Consider the following 16501-nt stretch of genomic DNA (forward strand, 5'->3'; position numbering starts at 1 on the left):
TTGAAGAGGATTTGCAAATCATTGTATTCTGTTTTTATTTACATTTCACACAATGTCCCAACTTCATTGGAATTGGGCTTGTAGCATCTGCCACGTGCTGGACATGTCTGGGTTTTTTTCAGGGAATAATCTTCTCACATGCATGATAGAAATTAGGGGCACGGGTGTGGTTGAAGTTACATGCATCTTCACATGAATTTATTTCATTGCTAAAGTGTTGGGAAAGTGTAATGACACGGACCCACAACAGGGGGCATAAATGAACGGACAATAGATGAGCCAAAATACAACACTTTACTGTTGTGAAATGTGCACAACGAGAATACAGATAAACATAGAATTTGGGTTACAATCAAAATATACAAGGTGACGTGTGGGCAGGCTTGAGGATAGAAGACGTCCGTCCAGAGAGGAGCCGGCACCCACACGATTTCCACCGAACCCGGGGAATACTGGAGCCGCCAAGTCCCGAGTCCCCAGGTGATCACCGTCTCCGGCTGTCGGATCTGGTACTGCTGGAAGGAAGCAGAAACAATCAAGGGTGGGTGTGAGCACACACCCAGCAAACAGTGAGCAAAACAGTCTGTAGTTTCACACGGAGGGAACACCTCCACCTCCAATCCAGAAACTCGGCACGTGCAGTATTTGTGAGTACTTAACACAGTTTGGCGTGGGGAGCGAAGACCTCAGCCCTCCACGTACCACAAACCCAGCCTCCAGCTGCAAGCACTCACAGGAATGACTGCAAAAGTACAGAAGCAAAAACTGTATAACTCGTAAACGGCTGAGCTGATTACCTTCTTGGCTAGAAGATATCTCGGCAGGGAGGTGGAGTTGCTGTCCGGCTTTTATGGAGATGGTGATGAGTGACAGCTGTCAGGTGGTGATGAGAGACAGCTGTCACTCCCGGCTGCTCCTCTGAGGCGGCTGCGCCCTCTCGTGCCTGAAGCCTGCACTTCAGGCAGGGCGCCCTCTGGTGGTGGGCCAGCAGTACCTCCTCTTCAGCGGCCCACACAACAGGACCCCCCCCCCTCAACGGGCGCCTCCTGGCGCCCAACCAGGCTTGTCGGGATGACGGGCGTAGAAGTCGGCCAGGAGGGCCGGGTCCAGGATGAAGCTCCTCTTCACCCAGGAGCGTTCTTCGGTTCCATACCCCTCCCAGTCCACCAAGTACTGGAACCCCCGGCCCATCCGACGGATGTCCAGGAGCCGGCGGACCGTCCAAGCCGGCTCCACGTCGGGCAGGAGGCGGTGCCGGTCCGGGAGCACAGAGGGGTGAGGTGTGGTGTGGTTTAAGTCTGGAGACGTGGAATACCGGGTGGATCCGCAGTGAAGCTCGGAGTTGGAGCTTCACTGCGGCCGGACTGAGGACTTTGAGGATCCTGAAGGGGCCAATGTACCTGTCCTTCAGTTTTGGAGAGTCCACCTGGAGAGGGATGTCCTTGGTAGATAACCACACCTCCTGCCCGGGCTGGTATGCAGGGGCCGGGGAACGCCGGCGGTCTGCATGGGCCTTAGCCCTCGTCCGGGCCTTCAACAAGGCAGAACGGGCGGTGCGCCACACCCGACGGCATCTTCGCAGGTGGGCCTGGACCGAGGGCACACTGACCTCTCCCTCCACCACGGGGAACAATGGGGGCTGGTACCCCAGACACACCTCAAACGGGGAGAGGCTGGGGGCAGAAGACACCTGGCTATGAGCATACTTGATCCAGGCCAGATGGGTGCTCCAGGCCGTCGGGTGCGCGGATGTCACACAGCGGAGGGTCTGTTCGAGTTTCTGGTTAGCCCGCTCTGCCTGTCCATTCGTCTGTGGGTGATACCCAGACGAGAGGCTCACGGTGGCCCCCAATTCTCTGCAGAAACTCCTCCAGACCTGTGAGGAGAACTGAGGACCACGATCCGAGACAATGTCAGTTGGTATCCCATGCAGACGGACGACGTGGTGGACCAGGAGGTCTGCGGTCTCCTGGGCCGTTGGGAGCTTCGGGAGGGCCACGAAGTGGGACGCCTTGGAGAATCGGTCCACTATCGTGAGGATGGTGGTCATGCCCTGGGACGGCGGGAGGCCCGTGACAAAATCCAGGCTGATGTGGGACCAGGGGCGACGAGGCACCGGAAGCGGTTGAAGGAGTCCTTGAGTCCTTGTGTGGTCCGCCTTGCCCCTGGCACAGGTGGTACAGGCCTGGATGTATTCCCGGACGTCGGCTTCCATAGATGCCCACCAGAAGCGCTGCCGGACCACTGCCACGGTTCTTCGCACCCCTGGGTGGCAGGAGAGCTTGGAACCATGACAGAAGTCCAAGACCGCAGCCCTGGCCTCTGGTGGGACGTACAAGCAGTTCTTTGGACCGGTTCCTGGGTCTGGGCTCTGTGCCAGGGCCTCCCGGACGGTCTTCTCCACGTCCCAGGTGAGGGTGGCCACGATAGTGGACTCAGGAATGATGGGCTCCGGAGGATCCGACAGCCCTGTTTTGACTTCGTCTTCGTGTACCCGGGACAAGGCATCCGATCTCTGGTTCTTGGTCCCGGGGCGATAGGTGATCCGGAAGTCAAAACGCCCGAAGAACAGTGACCAGCGGGCTTGCCTGGGGTTCAGCCGCTTAGCGGTCCTGATATACTCCAGGTTCCGATGGTCTGTGAAAACCGTGAATGGCTCCGAAGGTCCCTCCAACAGGTGTCTCCACTCCTCAAGAGCCTCTTTCACCGCAAAGAGTTCCCGATTGCCCACGTCATAGTTCCATTCAGCCGGGGTCAACCTGCAAGAAAAGTAGGCACAAGGGTGAAGAACCTTATCGGACTCCCCGTCTGGGACAGCACGGCTCCTATCCCTGAGTCAGAGGCATCCACTTCAACCACGAACTGGTGGCTAGGATCGGGCTGCACCAGAACTGGTGCAGTCGAAAACCGACATTTCAACTCCCTAAACGCGGCTTCGCACCGATCCGACCAGGTGAAGGGGACTTTTGGGGAGGTCAGGGCTGTCAGGGGACTACTAACCTAACTGTAACCCTTAATGAACCTCCTGTAGAAATTTGCAAAGCCGAGGAACTGTTGCAGCTTCCTATGGCTTGTGGGTTGGGGCCAATCTCTCACCGCCGCAACCTTGGCCGGATCAGGGGCTACGGAGTTGGAGGAGATTATGAACCCCAGGAAAGACAAAGAAGTGCGGTGGAACTCACACTTCTCGCCCTTCACAAACAGCTGGTTCTCCAACAACCGCTGCAGGACCTGACGTACATGCTGGACATGGGTCTCAGGATCCGGGGAAAAGATGAGTATATCATCCAGATATACGAAGACAAATCGGTGCAGGAAGTCCCGCAAGACGTCGTTTACCAAAGCTTGGAACGTCGCGGGGGCGTTAGTGAGGCCGAACGGCATGACCAGGTACTCAAAGTGACCTAACGGGGTGTTAAATGCTGTATTCCACTAGTCTCCTTTCCGGATCCGAACCAGGTGATACGCATTCCTAAGATCTAATTTGGTGAAAATTTGGGCTCCATGCAGGGGCGTGAACACTGAATCCAACAGGGGCAACGGGTATCGATTGCGAACCGTAATCTCGTTCAGCCCCCTGTAATCAATGCATGGACGGAGTCCGCCGTCTTTCTTGCCCACAAAAAAGAAACCAGCACCCATCGGGGAGGTGGAGTTCCGGATCAGCCCAGCAGCTAACGAGTCCTGGATGTAGGTCTCCATTGATTCGCGCTCAGGACGTGAGAGGTTGTACAGCCTGCTGGATGGGTACTCAACGCCCGGGATCAAATCAATGGCACAATCGTACGGACGGTGCGGGGGGAGGGTGAGCGCCAGATCTTTGCTGAAAACGTCAGCAAGATCGTGGTACTCGATCGGCACCGCCGTCAGATTGGGGGGGACTTTAACCTCCTCATTAACAGCCAAACCGGGGGGAACCGAGGATCCTAAACACTCCCGGTGGCAGGTTTCGCTCCACTGAGCCACAACCACAGACGGCCAATCAATCCGGGGAATGTATTTAATCATCCATGGGAAGCCCAAAATCACGCGGGAGGTAGGAGTCACATAAAACTCAATCTCCTCCCGATGATTCCCAGACACTACCAAAGTTACTGGCAGTGTCTTGTGTGTGATTAAAGGGAGAAGGGTGCCATCTAGGGCCCGCACCTTCAATGGTGAAGGGAGCGCCACTAGAGGGAGGCCTACTTCCCTTGCCCATCTGCTGTCCAGCAGATTCCCTTCTGACCCTGTGTCCACCAGTGCTGGGGCCTGAAGGGTTTGATCCCCACTCAGGATCGTAACTGGGAGACGTGCAGATATGCGTGTATGTCCCACGTGAATGTTATGACCCACCCTTAGCCCAGTCTCTAAAGGCGAGTGTTGTCGTTTTGGCCGTTTGGGGCAGTTTTTCTGTATATGCTCTTTTGAGCTGCAGAGAAAACACTCCCCGCGGGCCAGCCTCCTCATTCTGTCATCTGATCTCCTTTTGGCCCTGCTCGTCTCCCTAACAACGTCAGCAGGGGGAGCTGTAGCCACACGGAGCGCTGAGGCTGTGGAGCGTGGGGAGGGCGGAACCTTTTCGGACCCGGAAGGGAGAGGGACGGCGCGTGCCCGGCCACGTCCTTCGTCTCGCTCCCGATGGCGTTGTTCTAACCGATTGTCTAATCGTATGACTAGATCAATAAGCCCGTCCAAATCCCGCAGCTCGTCCTTAGCCACCAGATACTCCTTTAGGACCAGAGACAGTCCGTTTACAAAGGCGGCGCGGAGTGCAACGTTATTCCAGCTGGACCTCGCAGCCGCGATGCGGAAGTCGACTGCATACTCGGCTGCACTCCAACGCCCCTGTCTCAGAGACAGCAGCACCATTGAAGCGGTCTCGCCTCTATGTGGGTGATCGAACACCAGTCTGAACTCCCTCACAAACTCAGTATACACCGTTAGGAGCCGTGCATTCTGCTCCCAAAGCGCCGTAGCCCAGGCGTGTGCCTCACCTCGAAGCAAATTAATTACATAAGCCACCTGACTGGAGTCTGACGCGTACATCACGGGACGCTGTGCAAAGACGAGCGAACACTGCATCAAGAAGTCCGCGCACGTCTCTACACAACCTCCATACGGTTCCGGGGGACTTATGTATGCTTCAGGGGATGGTGGGGGGATTCGTTGAACGACCAGTGGAATGTCTATATTCGGCACCAGGACAGCAGGAGGAGGAGCTGCAGCCGCGCTCTGTGCGCGCGCTTCCACCTCCGCGGTGAGAGCCTCCATCCTGCGATTGAGTATATTGCTCTGCTCGGTCACTACGTCCATCCGAGCAGTCAAGGCGGTTAAGATGCACTGCAACTCACCTAACACGCCTCCTGCTGGCGCCTGTGCACCCTGCTCTTCCATTGGCTGTTCAACAGATGGTTGACGCCCCTCGGAATCCATGACGTTGGCCGAGATATCCTGTTGGGAAAGTGTAATGACACGGACCCACAACAGGGGGCGTAAATGAACGGACAGTAGATGAGCCAAAATACAGCACTTTACTGTTGTGAAATGTGCACAACGAGAATACAGATAAACAGAATTTGGGTTACAATCAAAATATACAAGGTGACGTGTGGGCAGGCTCGAGGATAGAAGACGTCCGTCCAGAGAGGAGCCGGCACCCACACGATTTCCACCGCCATCGAACCCGGAGAATACTGGAGCCGCCAAGTCCCGAGTCCCCAGGTGATCACCGTCTCCGGCTGTCGGATCTGGTACTGCTGGCAGGAAGCAGAAACAATCAAGGGTGGGTGTGAGCACACACCCAGCAAACAGTCAGCAAAACAGTCTGTAGTTTCACACAGAGGGAACACCTCCACCTCCAATCCAGAAACTCGGCATGTGCAGTATTTGTGAGTACTTAACACAGTTTGACGTGGGGAGCGAAGACCTCAGCCCTCCACGTACCACAAACCCAGCCTCCAGCTGCAAGCACTCACAGGAATGACTGCAAAAGTACAGAAGCAAAAACTGTATAACTCGTAAACGGCTGAGCTGATTACCTTCTTGGCTAGAAGATATCTCGGCAGGGAGGTGGAGTTGCTGTCCGGCTTTTATGGAGATGGTGATGAGTGACAGCTGTCAGGTGGTGATGAGAGACAGCTGTCACTCCCGGCTGCTCCCGTGAGGCGGCTGCGCCCTCTCGTGCCTGAAGCCCGCACTTCAGGCAGGGCGCCCTCTGGTGGTGGGCCAGCAGTACCTCCTCTTCAGCGGCCCACACAACATAAAGCCTACGTCTGGGTCACTGCTGGTTGTCTGCTGTTTATATGCGTAAATGTTTAGATACGCATTACACTGGCATGGTTTGTGATCTGTGTGGGCTCAGCTTCTACATACAGGGATACTGTGGTGGATGACTGCTATTCTTCTAACTGCTCGCATGCTTTGCCACTTTTTACACAGATCAGTTTATTTCCTAGAACCTCTTGGTGCATTGCTATAACAGCAAACCTAGAATGAACATCAGCATATGAATCTTAAAGGTCATGATGGATGACAATCTGAGAATAAATACAATCCTTTTGTGTCCTGTGCCTGATGTTTTGTCCAGATAAATAGCAAAGTGGAGTTGTACATGCCCAAATGCACTCTGTGCCATGTGCTTTAGACCACTTTAGATAGTCACGATAGGGCCCAAAAACACAAAGCTAGATGGGGTGATTGCTTAACCTTTGCCACTCCCCCAGAGGTGTGCCTGTGTTGCACCTGTTCACCGCTCCATTGGTTGGAAAAGGTAATGAACTTAGATAATATAAAAGCTAGAGAGGAGTGAAGTAGGTCACTACAAATGCACCTTGAGACCTTAAAACATCTCTGTCTTCTGTGCTTTCTGTGTCCATTTGCAGCAATACTTCGTCCTGCTCATCATCACAGACGGAGTGATCACAGACATTGACCAGACATGCAGAGCGATTGTGCAGGCCTCTTGTCTGCCGATGTCTATCATCGTCGTGGGAGTGGGCGGAGCAGACTTCAGCACAATGGAGTTCCTTGACAGCGATGACAAATTGCTGCAATCACCCGGTGGTGGAATTGCTGCACGAGACATTGTGCAGTTTGTGCCATTCAGAAATTTTGAAGTGAGTATATGCACATCTTTGTACAATCACAGAATGTATGATATATATATATATATCATTGAGCTGCTTCCAAAAAGTGTCTGACCTTATTTTATCCCAGGGAAGCATGGGAGGTGTCATTTGGAGTGGAAGTGAAGGGAACCTTCTTGCATGCGCATGAATTTTTCTCATCCGCAGCGCACATCACATGTGAGCACCAAGCCAAAGAGTGCAGACATGTACTGCCCCTCCGTGGGATTTTCATGACTGAACAAATTGAGGTCATCCACAGGCCAAAATGGCCGAGTGATTGACAGAATACAGACTTTCTTCATGGATGACCATCGTGTCACTATACAAGAACTTGCAGAGGACATGGGGATTAGCAAAGTTTCTATTTTAATGGAGTATTTGGCCACTGCATCTGGAAGTCCCACAGCTGCTCATTGTGCTCAGCTGATTCAGACTTTCATGGCCAAACACAACTCTCCTCTGATTCCTCAGACTCCGTACCATCTGCCATTCACAGAAGCATTTCTGGAAATCCTCTTTTGGAGTGGTGTCCAGCTGAGCCATCGTGTTGCACATGAAGTCTTCTCAAGACTCAAATCGAGTCTCTTTTAGTGTTGTTTTAACCAGCCAATCAGAGAGAGCCATATCAGGAGAGTAGGAAGTCTGACGAGTTACAGGAGTGATGCATTTTATTAGAAAACTGTGAATGAGCTCTCTGCATTCAACAAATCTTCCATCAAAAGTCCCCGCTGAAAATCCAACAGACTGTGTTCACTCGTTTTTGGCTTAGTGCACGTGAGTGACGTGCTGTGGATGAGAAAAATTCACGTATGAGCAAGAAGGTTCCCTCCACTTCCCGAACAAATGACACCTCACATGTTGCATTTGTTTCCGTGGGATAAAGTAAAACTTTCTGGATGCACTTTGTGTGTGTGTTTGTGTGTGTGTGTGTGTATATCTGTATATATAAAAGGCAATGTATGTACAGTATGTATGTATGTATGTATGTGGCACGGTTTGTGTTCGGAGTGAACTGCCACAGTGAAATTTGGTATGATGACTGGGGGCACCAAGGGTGAGGTCACTGGTCCCTTAGGTCAAAAACGCACGTGCGTGAACACACACACACAGTCAGTCTTATAGGCTTTGAAGGATTATATCAAAACTACTTTACGGATTCTCACCAAATTTTCACCACGGATACATATTAGGCCAAGGAATGTTCCATTAAATTTTGGACGTGATCCAGATCCAAATCAAGGCCATGGAAGACTGCAATTAATTTTTGAGGTGATCCAGATCTGCGTCCGTATCTGGACTCTGGATCAAGATTTCACTTTATATATGCTTTGAAGGATTACGTCACAACTACTTCATGGATTCTCACCAAATTTGCACAACAGATAGATATTAGGGCATGGAAGACGTCACTGAAGCTTTGGAGGTGATCTAGATCCGGATTCGGATTCTGGGTCAAGATTTCACTTCACTGTATACGATTTGAACGATTACTTCAAAACTACTTAACAGATTCTCACCTAATTTGCACTACAGATAGAATGAATAAATTTATTCGGTACACATACTCAACATTAACAAAAAAACTGATGAATGAGACAATTCAGCAGCTAGATATTAGGGCTTGGAAGAGACCATTGAATTTTGGAGGCGATCCGGATCCGGATTGATGGACCTGGACTCAGCTAATCTATAAATATAAAAGGCAATCTATGTATGTATGTGGCATGGTTTGTGTTCGCTATGCACAGCCGCAGTAATGAAGCAATGACACCAAACTTGGTATGGTGACTGGGGGCACCAAGGGGGAGGTCACTGGGGCCCTTAGGTTGAAAGCACACATGCATGAACACATGTAGGAAGTATCACACTTTACTTACTATGTAGTAGTGGCTAGCTAGAGTACACTTTAATTACAATCTAAACAAGCCAACGCACACAGTGTGTGAGTTAAAGTGCGCGTGTGTATGTGCGCTTTAATTACAATCACGAACCACTCACTGGAGCTCTTATTTTCACACTTCACGTGCTACTCAGGTCAGGTAGCAAGCATCACACTTTACTTACTTGGCACAAGTTGAGGCCTGATCAACCTCAGCTGGGTCGCCTGAGAAAGGGTGTCTGAAACAGCCAGTGACCTCAGGTACATCAGTGATGATGTGCCCTAGCTACACATCAGAAGATGTTTCATTACAACTGTCAGACTGGAGAAACCAGTGACTACCAGGAACAGTCTGGTTGACAACCAAGAATAGTTTGGCGACAGCTGGAGAGACAGATGGCAACTCGGAAGACGGTAGTTGGGGCGGTTATGGGTTAGCAGCCCTAATCACACCTCCTGTGAAGGAGGGCCAAAATCAAGCTACGGAACAAACAGAGAAAAGGGGGGAGGATAAGGTCCCCAGCCAGACAGATTCAAGGTTAACGAATAACAGCAATGGACAAACGTTGACGAGTAGAGAGTGCTTGTGTGGAAAGATCTGCAAGAATGAGAAGGGCTTAAAGATCCATCAAACAAAGATGAAATGTAAGGAGCGTCTGCAAGCACCACAATGCACAGGTCTAGCACCTGATGAGACAGAGGAGGAGGAGCTGGGCCAGGAAGCACCCCACAGAGCCAGAGCCTCCAAGTGGTGAGAACAGCCCCTCTGAACAGGCAGTCTGAGAAAAGGATCAGATGGCCCAAGCCTCTAAAACAGCAGAGTGGCAGAGGTTTGACGAGGATGCAGACAAGGTACTGGAAGTAACAGCCAATGGGGATGTTGAGAGGAGGCTTCAGACTATGACAACCATCATAGTGAGCATGGCAGCTGAGAGATTTGGTGTTGAGGAGGAAAGGGCAGCCTTACACCAAGAACCAGAGGGCAGTTAAAATCTGCAACATCAGGAAAGAACTGAAAGCCCTGAAGAAACAGCACAAGGCAGCCGGTGAAGAGGAGTGTGCACCACTGGCAGAGCTCCATCTCAATCTCAGGAAGAGGCTCCTAATCCGGCGCAGAACAGAACAACACAGGAGACGGCGATGGGAGGGGGCTAGGAAGCGGGCTGCTTTCATCAACAACCCATTCAGCTTCGTGAAGGGGCTCCTCAGACAGAAACGCAGTGGACGCCTGGTCTGTTCAAAGGAGGAAGTCGACAAATACCTCCACGACACCTTCAGTGACCCCAACCGAGACCAAGAGCTAGGACAGTGCAAGGCTGTAATAACACCACCAGAGCCTGCTGAGGCCTTTGATCTGAGGGAGCCACAGGAGGTGGTGTGGAAAGCAAGGTCCATGTCAGCACCAGGACCAATCGGAACACCCTACAAGGTCTATAAGCACTGTCCTAAGTTGCTACACCGGCTCTGAAAGATCTTGAGGGTCATCTGGAGGAGAGGGAAGCCAGTGCAGCAGTGGTGGTTTGCAGAGGGTGTGTGGATTCCTTAAGAGGAGGACTCCAAGAACATCAGCCAGTTCAGAATAATCTCTCTCCTCAGTGTCGAAGGGAAGATTTTTTTCAGCATTGTAGCTAAGCGGATGGCTGATTTCTTCCTCAAGAACGGATATATAGACACCTCCGTGCAGAAAGGCGGCATCTCTGGGGTACCAGGGTCCTTAGAGCACACTGGCATGTCACTCAGCTCCTCAGAGAGGCAAGGGAGATCAAGGGTGATCTGGTGGTGCTGTGGCGAGATCTGGCCAATGCCTATGGCTCAATGCCCCACAGGCTGGTCCTTGAAACCCTGGAGAGGCACCATGTTCCAGCTGCAGTAAGAGACCTTATCCTGGATCACTATGGTGACTTCAGCCTGAGAGTCTCAGCAGGATCAACAAAATCTGAGTGGCACAGATTGGACATAGGAATCATCACAGGCTGCACCATCTCAGTGATCCTGTTCACTCTGGCAATGAACATGATGGTGAAATCTGCAGAACCAGAGTGCAGAGATCCCATGTCTAAGTCTGGGATCCGCCAACCGCCAAGCCGTACCTTCATGGATGACCTGACAGTGACCACCGAGTCAGTGCCTGGAGGCAGATGGATCTTGACGGGGCTGGAGAGGCTAATGGGATGGACCAGGATGTCATTCAAGCCTGCAAAATCAAGATCCTTGGTCTTGAAAAAGGGCAGACTATGGAGTATACAGCTGCGAGGGCTGCAAAGGTTTCTTCAAACAGACAGTGCGCAAGGACCTGACCTACATGTGCCGCGACAATAAGGACTGCGTCATTGACAAGCTCCAGAGGAACTGCTGCCAGTACTGCCGCTACCAGAAGTGCTTAGCCATGGGCATGAAGAGAGAAGCCATTCAGGAGGAGCGCCAGAGAGCCAAAGACAAAAATGAGAACGAGGTGGAGTCCACCAGCTGTGCCAACGAGGATATGCCTGTGGAGAAGATTCTGGAAGCTGAGCAGGCTGTGGAACCCAAAACTGAAACCTACATCGAGAGCAGCCCTGGTGTGCCATCCAATTCGCCCAACGATCCGGTAAAAAATATTTGTCAGGCAGCAGACAAACAGCTCTTCACTCTGGTGGAGTGGGCCAAGAGGATCCCACACTTCTCTGAGCTGCCGCTGGATGACCAGGTCATCCTCCTATGAACAGGTTGGAATGAACTCCTCATTGCATCATTCTCCCACCGTTCCCTAGCAGTCCGTGATGGGATTCTGCTGGCAACCGGACTGCATTCCCACCGCAACATCGCCCACAGTGCCGGAGTGGGAGCCATCTTTGACAGAGTGCTTACAGAGCTGGTGTCCAAGATGAGGGACATGCAGATGGACAAGACAGAACTGGGGTGCCTTCGAGCCATTGTACTCTTCAACCCAGACTCGAAAGGTTTGTCCAATCCAAGTGAGGTAGAAGCTCTGCGAGAGAAAGTCTACGCATCTTTAAAGGCGTACTGCAAACAGAAATATCCCGAGCAGCCCGGCAGGTGCAGCTCCATCCAGAGATGGGAGTTGTATTTGTGTTGGCGATCCTCCTGTCCTGTGTACCAACAGCAATTCTTGTATATTCATCCGTGAATTGTTTCTGTAATTTATATTTGTAGCATGGCCCAAGCAGAGGGTCACCCCTTTGAGTCTGGTCTGCTTGAGGTTTCTTCCTCAGAGGGAGTTTTTCCTTACCACTGTTGCTCTGGGGGGTTGGTAAGGTTAGACCTTACCTATGTGAAGTGCCTTGAGGCAACTCTGTTGTGATTTGGCGCTATATAAAGGAAAATAAATTGAAAAATTGAATTGAAATTGGCAGAGTGGCAGACAAGTTCCATTTCTCTATCGCAGGAACACCGATCCCTACCATTTCTGAGAAGCCGATAAAGAGCTTGGGAAAGTTCTTTGATAGCAGTCTCAGGGATACATCCTCCATCAAGAACACCTACGAGGAGCTAGTTAGATGGCTGAAGGTTGTGGACAAGAATGACCTTCCAGGAAAATTCAAGGTGTGGATTTATCAGCACGGGATTCTGCCAAGGATACTGTGGCCTCTGCTCATCTATGAGTTTCCGATCACTACCGTCTCAGATCTGGAAAGGAGAGTCAGTCGCTACTTGAGGAGATGGTTAGAGCTGCCTAGGAGCTTGAGCAACATCGCCCTCTATGGAAACACCTGCAAACTGACACTCCATGGATGAGGAGTTCAACGAGGTGTAAGGGAGGTGCTGCAATTCCGCGAGTCAGCGGATCCAAAAGTATATGAGGCAGGAGTAGCAGTTAAGACTAGCAGGAAATGGAGAGCGGAGGCGGCAGTGGAGCAGGCAGAGTATCGACTATGCCACAGAGTTCTGGTGGGAACAGTGGCCAGAGGCACGGCCAGACTAGGAACCATTGCATTTACCCCCCCCCCCCCCCCCCCGTTTTGACAAGGCTCATGGACAGGAGCAGAGGCAACTAGTCCAGAATGAGGTGAGAGCAGTGGTGGAGGAGGAGAGATCCAGCAGAGCAGTGGGAATGAGACAGCATGGCACCTGGACGAGATGGGAGCAAGTTGCAGAGAGGAAGATCTCGTGGACTGACCTCTGGTGGGCAGAGCCACACTGCATCAAGTTCTTGGTCCAGGCTGTCTATGGTGTACTTCCCAGCTCATCAGACCTGCACTGCTGGGGTTTGGTTGCTTGCCCCCTTTGCCAGAGAAAGGGGAGCCTTGAGCACATACTGAGTTGCTGCCCAAAAGCTCTGGGGGAAGGCAGATGCCGATGGCGTCATGATCAGGTGCTCAAGACCATTGCAGAGAGCATCTGTAGTGGCATCGCCAGCTGTTGGAGGTCAAAATCCACGAAGAAAGCCATCAACTTCATCAGAGCTGAGGAGAAGCCAAGAACAACACCACTGGCAGCTGTCAGTGGAGCTGGGCAGCTAACTCAAGTTCCCCCAGTATGTTGCTAAGACCACTCTCAGACCAGACATCGTTCTGGTGTCAGAGGCGACAAAGAATGTTGTCATGCTGGAGCTCACTGTGCCGTGGGAAGAACGAAGGGGGGAGGCCTTTGAGCAGAAGAGGGAAAGTATAACAGCCTAGTCAGCGACTGCCACAGACAAGGCTGGAAGGCTAGGTGCTTGCCTGTGGAGGTAGGGTGCAGAGGCTTTGCCGGACAGTCTCTGTGCAGGGCCTACACGGCACTCGGCATCACAGGAGAGAAAAGGAGGAGGGCCATCCACAACAACACAGAGGCAGCAGAGAAAGCCTCAAGGAGGCTCTGGATAAAGAGGGCAGATCCATGGTTGAGTGCTGCTTGGGCACAAGTTGAGGCCTGATCAACCTCAGCTCAGTCGCCTGAGAGAGGGTGTCTGATGTTCGAAAGACCCGAAACACTCAATGACCTCAGGTACATCACTGATGATGTGTCCTAGCTACGCATCAGAAGATGTTTCATTACAACTACAAAGTAACGGCTGGTTAGGGTGCACTTTATTTACAATCCAAACATGCCAGCATGATTTAAAGCACAGGTTTTTTCAATTGAAATGCATCTGCTGTGTACGGCATGCCAGAGCATTGCAGTGATATGACATGCTATCACCTTTTTATCATCATTCACTTGAGTATCATGAATTGCTCTATGAAAATTAATGATGACAACATACACACAATGCAATGCAACTTACTACACCTTAACTAAAGTGACATGAAATGTACAATGACATGGCTACTATTCTTCTGTATTACCCGTGTGTATAACGGGTAACTCAGCTAATATATATATATATATATATATATATGTATATATGTATATATATATATATATATTGTGTGTGTGTATATGACAGCCTGAAATCTTTTGGAGAATTTTTTTTAAACTGCATTTGATTTCAATGTTCCATATTTTGCAGGAAAAGATTTTTGACATATTTAGTGAACATGGCTTGAGTAGTGTTCATCTTTTTAATATTGTCATTGCAGGGAAATGGCGTGGCCCTCGCCCAGTGTGTCCTGGCTGAGCTGCCTGAACAAGTGGCTTCTTTTTTCAACTCTTTCAAGCTCAAACCTCCCAATATACTCAGTCACTCTGACTCGTACTAGAAAGAAGAGTTAAATGAAGCCAGATGACTCAGCTTTCTTGTGTCGGTGTAGCTCCTGTGCATGCTACCTGCCATGACTGTATCAGATGGCACTAATCACTGATGGAGTTCCTTAATTTCTAATTATATCATCCTAAAATGCAGCCCATTCATTATGTCCTTTGTAGTGGACAAAAAAGTTGAATTGAAAGATACTTTTCCACCCTCGTGGATACTTTTCCACCCTTTTCCACCCTTCGGCCTCAGGGTGTATGGTTTTCTTCAGGGTGTATAAAGCCATATTCATTGGTAAAACAACTTGATAACGATTTTATCATATACCTATAAATGATAAATGTTGTATGGTTTTCTGAAGGGTGTAAAAAGCCATATTCATTGGTAAACAACTTGATAACGATTTTCTTGTCATATACAGTGGTCCCTCGTTTATCGCGGGAGTTTCATTCTAAAAATAACCCGCGATAGGCGAAATCCGCGAAGTACGAGGTCTGTGATTAAAAAAAGCGGTCCTTTTTATTTTTTTCAAAAAATAAATGGATTTGATTCATATGTTTTTACGTCAGACAAGCTTGAACCCTCGTGCGCATGCGTGAGTTTTGTCATGCCTGTCGGTGACGTCATTCGCCTGTGGGCAGGCTTTGAGTGAGGTGTGGACTCCCCCTCCCGTCGGAATCTCTTTGTCTGAGAAGCTGCAGGGAGACGGCGCGCGTTGCTTTATCAAATTTTTTCAGGACCGGTGAGGGATATCGGTGTGGACAGGCATTAACATTTTCTCACTTTTCTCTCCTGTGTAAACACTCAAAGTTCAAACCTTAGTAGAAAAAAAAATAGAACATTTTCCTATAAATAATTATGATGGCTTTTAGAATTAACAAATTTAATTTTAACGATCAACCTTGTTGGACACGTAAGAAATTATTAATAGTGACTCACCAGTATTTCACAGTTCCTCTGACCGCACCTCTTCGTCGTGGCGCTGCTCCGCTGTCCGGATTGGCTGATTACTCAGGTGCTATGAAAAATATGACCCGTCCATGAAAAGGGTGTATTGCTATTTATTATTTAGTGTTTTATCCAATCATATTGGCGTATCATTTATAGGTATATGATAATTATTATCATAACTAATATGCATATGTCTCGGACATGAATGAGCGAAGATCGTCAGCATCTCACCATGTCATTTAGGTCCTTCAGACTTTATTTTGAGTAAATGCTTCAGGGAAGCATTAGCATGGCAAAAACCTTTCAGTCTCTGGGGGGGGGGGGAGCTCTGCTCCCCCAGACCTCACGCATTTTTAAGCATTTTCCTTATTTTGTCATTAAGCTTCTGGAGGGGCTCTGCTCCCCATACTCGTCATCTTTTTAAGGATTTTGCTTTTTTTGCTTTTCAGCTGACGCCCCAGTTACAGCCCTCTTAACCCCCTGCCACTTTAAGCATTTTTTTTAAATGTAGATGTAAATTAATATTCAAAGTTTTCAGCTAGTTGACAGTAGGGCTGTACAAAATTGTCATTAAATGTCACTTACAGTAGTGTTCAGAATAATAGTAGTGCTATGTGACTAAAAAGATTAATCCAGGTTTTGAGTATATTTCTTATTGTTACATGGGAAACAAGGTACTAAAAAAAAAAAGTAGAAAAGGGGGTGTTCACAATAATAGTAGTGTGGCATTCAGTCAGTGAGTTCGTCAGTTTTGTGGAACAAACAGGTGTGAATCAGGTGTCCCCTGTTTAAGGATGAAGCCAGCACCTGTTGAACATGCTTTTCTCTTTGAAAGCCTGAGGAAAATGGGACATTCAAGACATTGTTCAGAAGAACAGCGTAGTTTGATTAAAAAGTTGATTGGAGAGGGGAAAACTTATACCAGGTGCAAAAAATTATCTACAATGA

General features: G+C 49.8%; 1 protein-coding gene across 2 annotated transcripts in view; it reads left to right on the plus strand.

Moving 5' to 3' along the window:
- Window positions 1–14777, plus strand: part of LOC117511826 (copine-3-like) — a 102317-nt gene extending 87540 nt beyond the window's left edge. For both annotated transcript variants that reach the window (XM_034171739.1, XM_034171744.1), the window contains 2 exons: window positions 6864–7097; window positions 14490–14777. In XM_034171739.1, coding sequence (XP_034027630.1) covers window positions 6864–7097; window positions 14490–14609 — 354 coding nt within the window. In that variant the 3' untranslated portion in view covers window positions 14610–14777. The remainder of the gene's footprint in view (window positions 1–6863; window positions 7098–14489) is intronic.
- The last annotated feature ends 1724 nt before the right edge of the window (window positions 14778–16501 follow it).

Source organism: Thalassophryne amazonica, chromosome 1 (genome assembly GCF_902500255.1).
Source record: "Thalassophryne amazonica chromosome 1, fThaAma1.1, whole genome shotgun sequence".
Taxonomy (NCBI): domain Eukaryota; kingdom Metazoa; phylum Chordata; class Actinopteri; order Batrachoidiformes; family Batrachoididae; genus Thalassophryne; species Thalassophryne amazonica.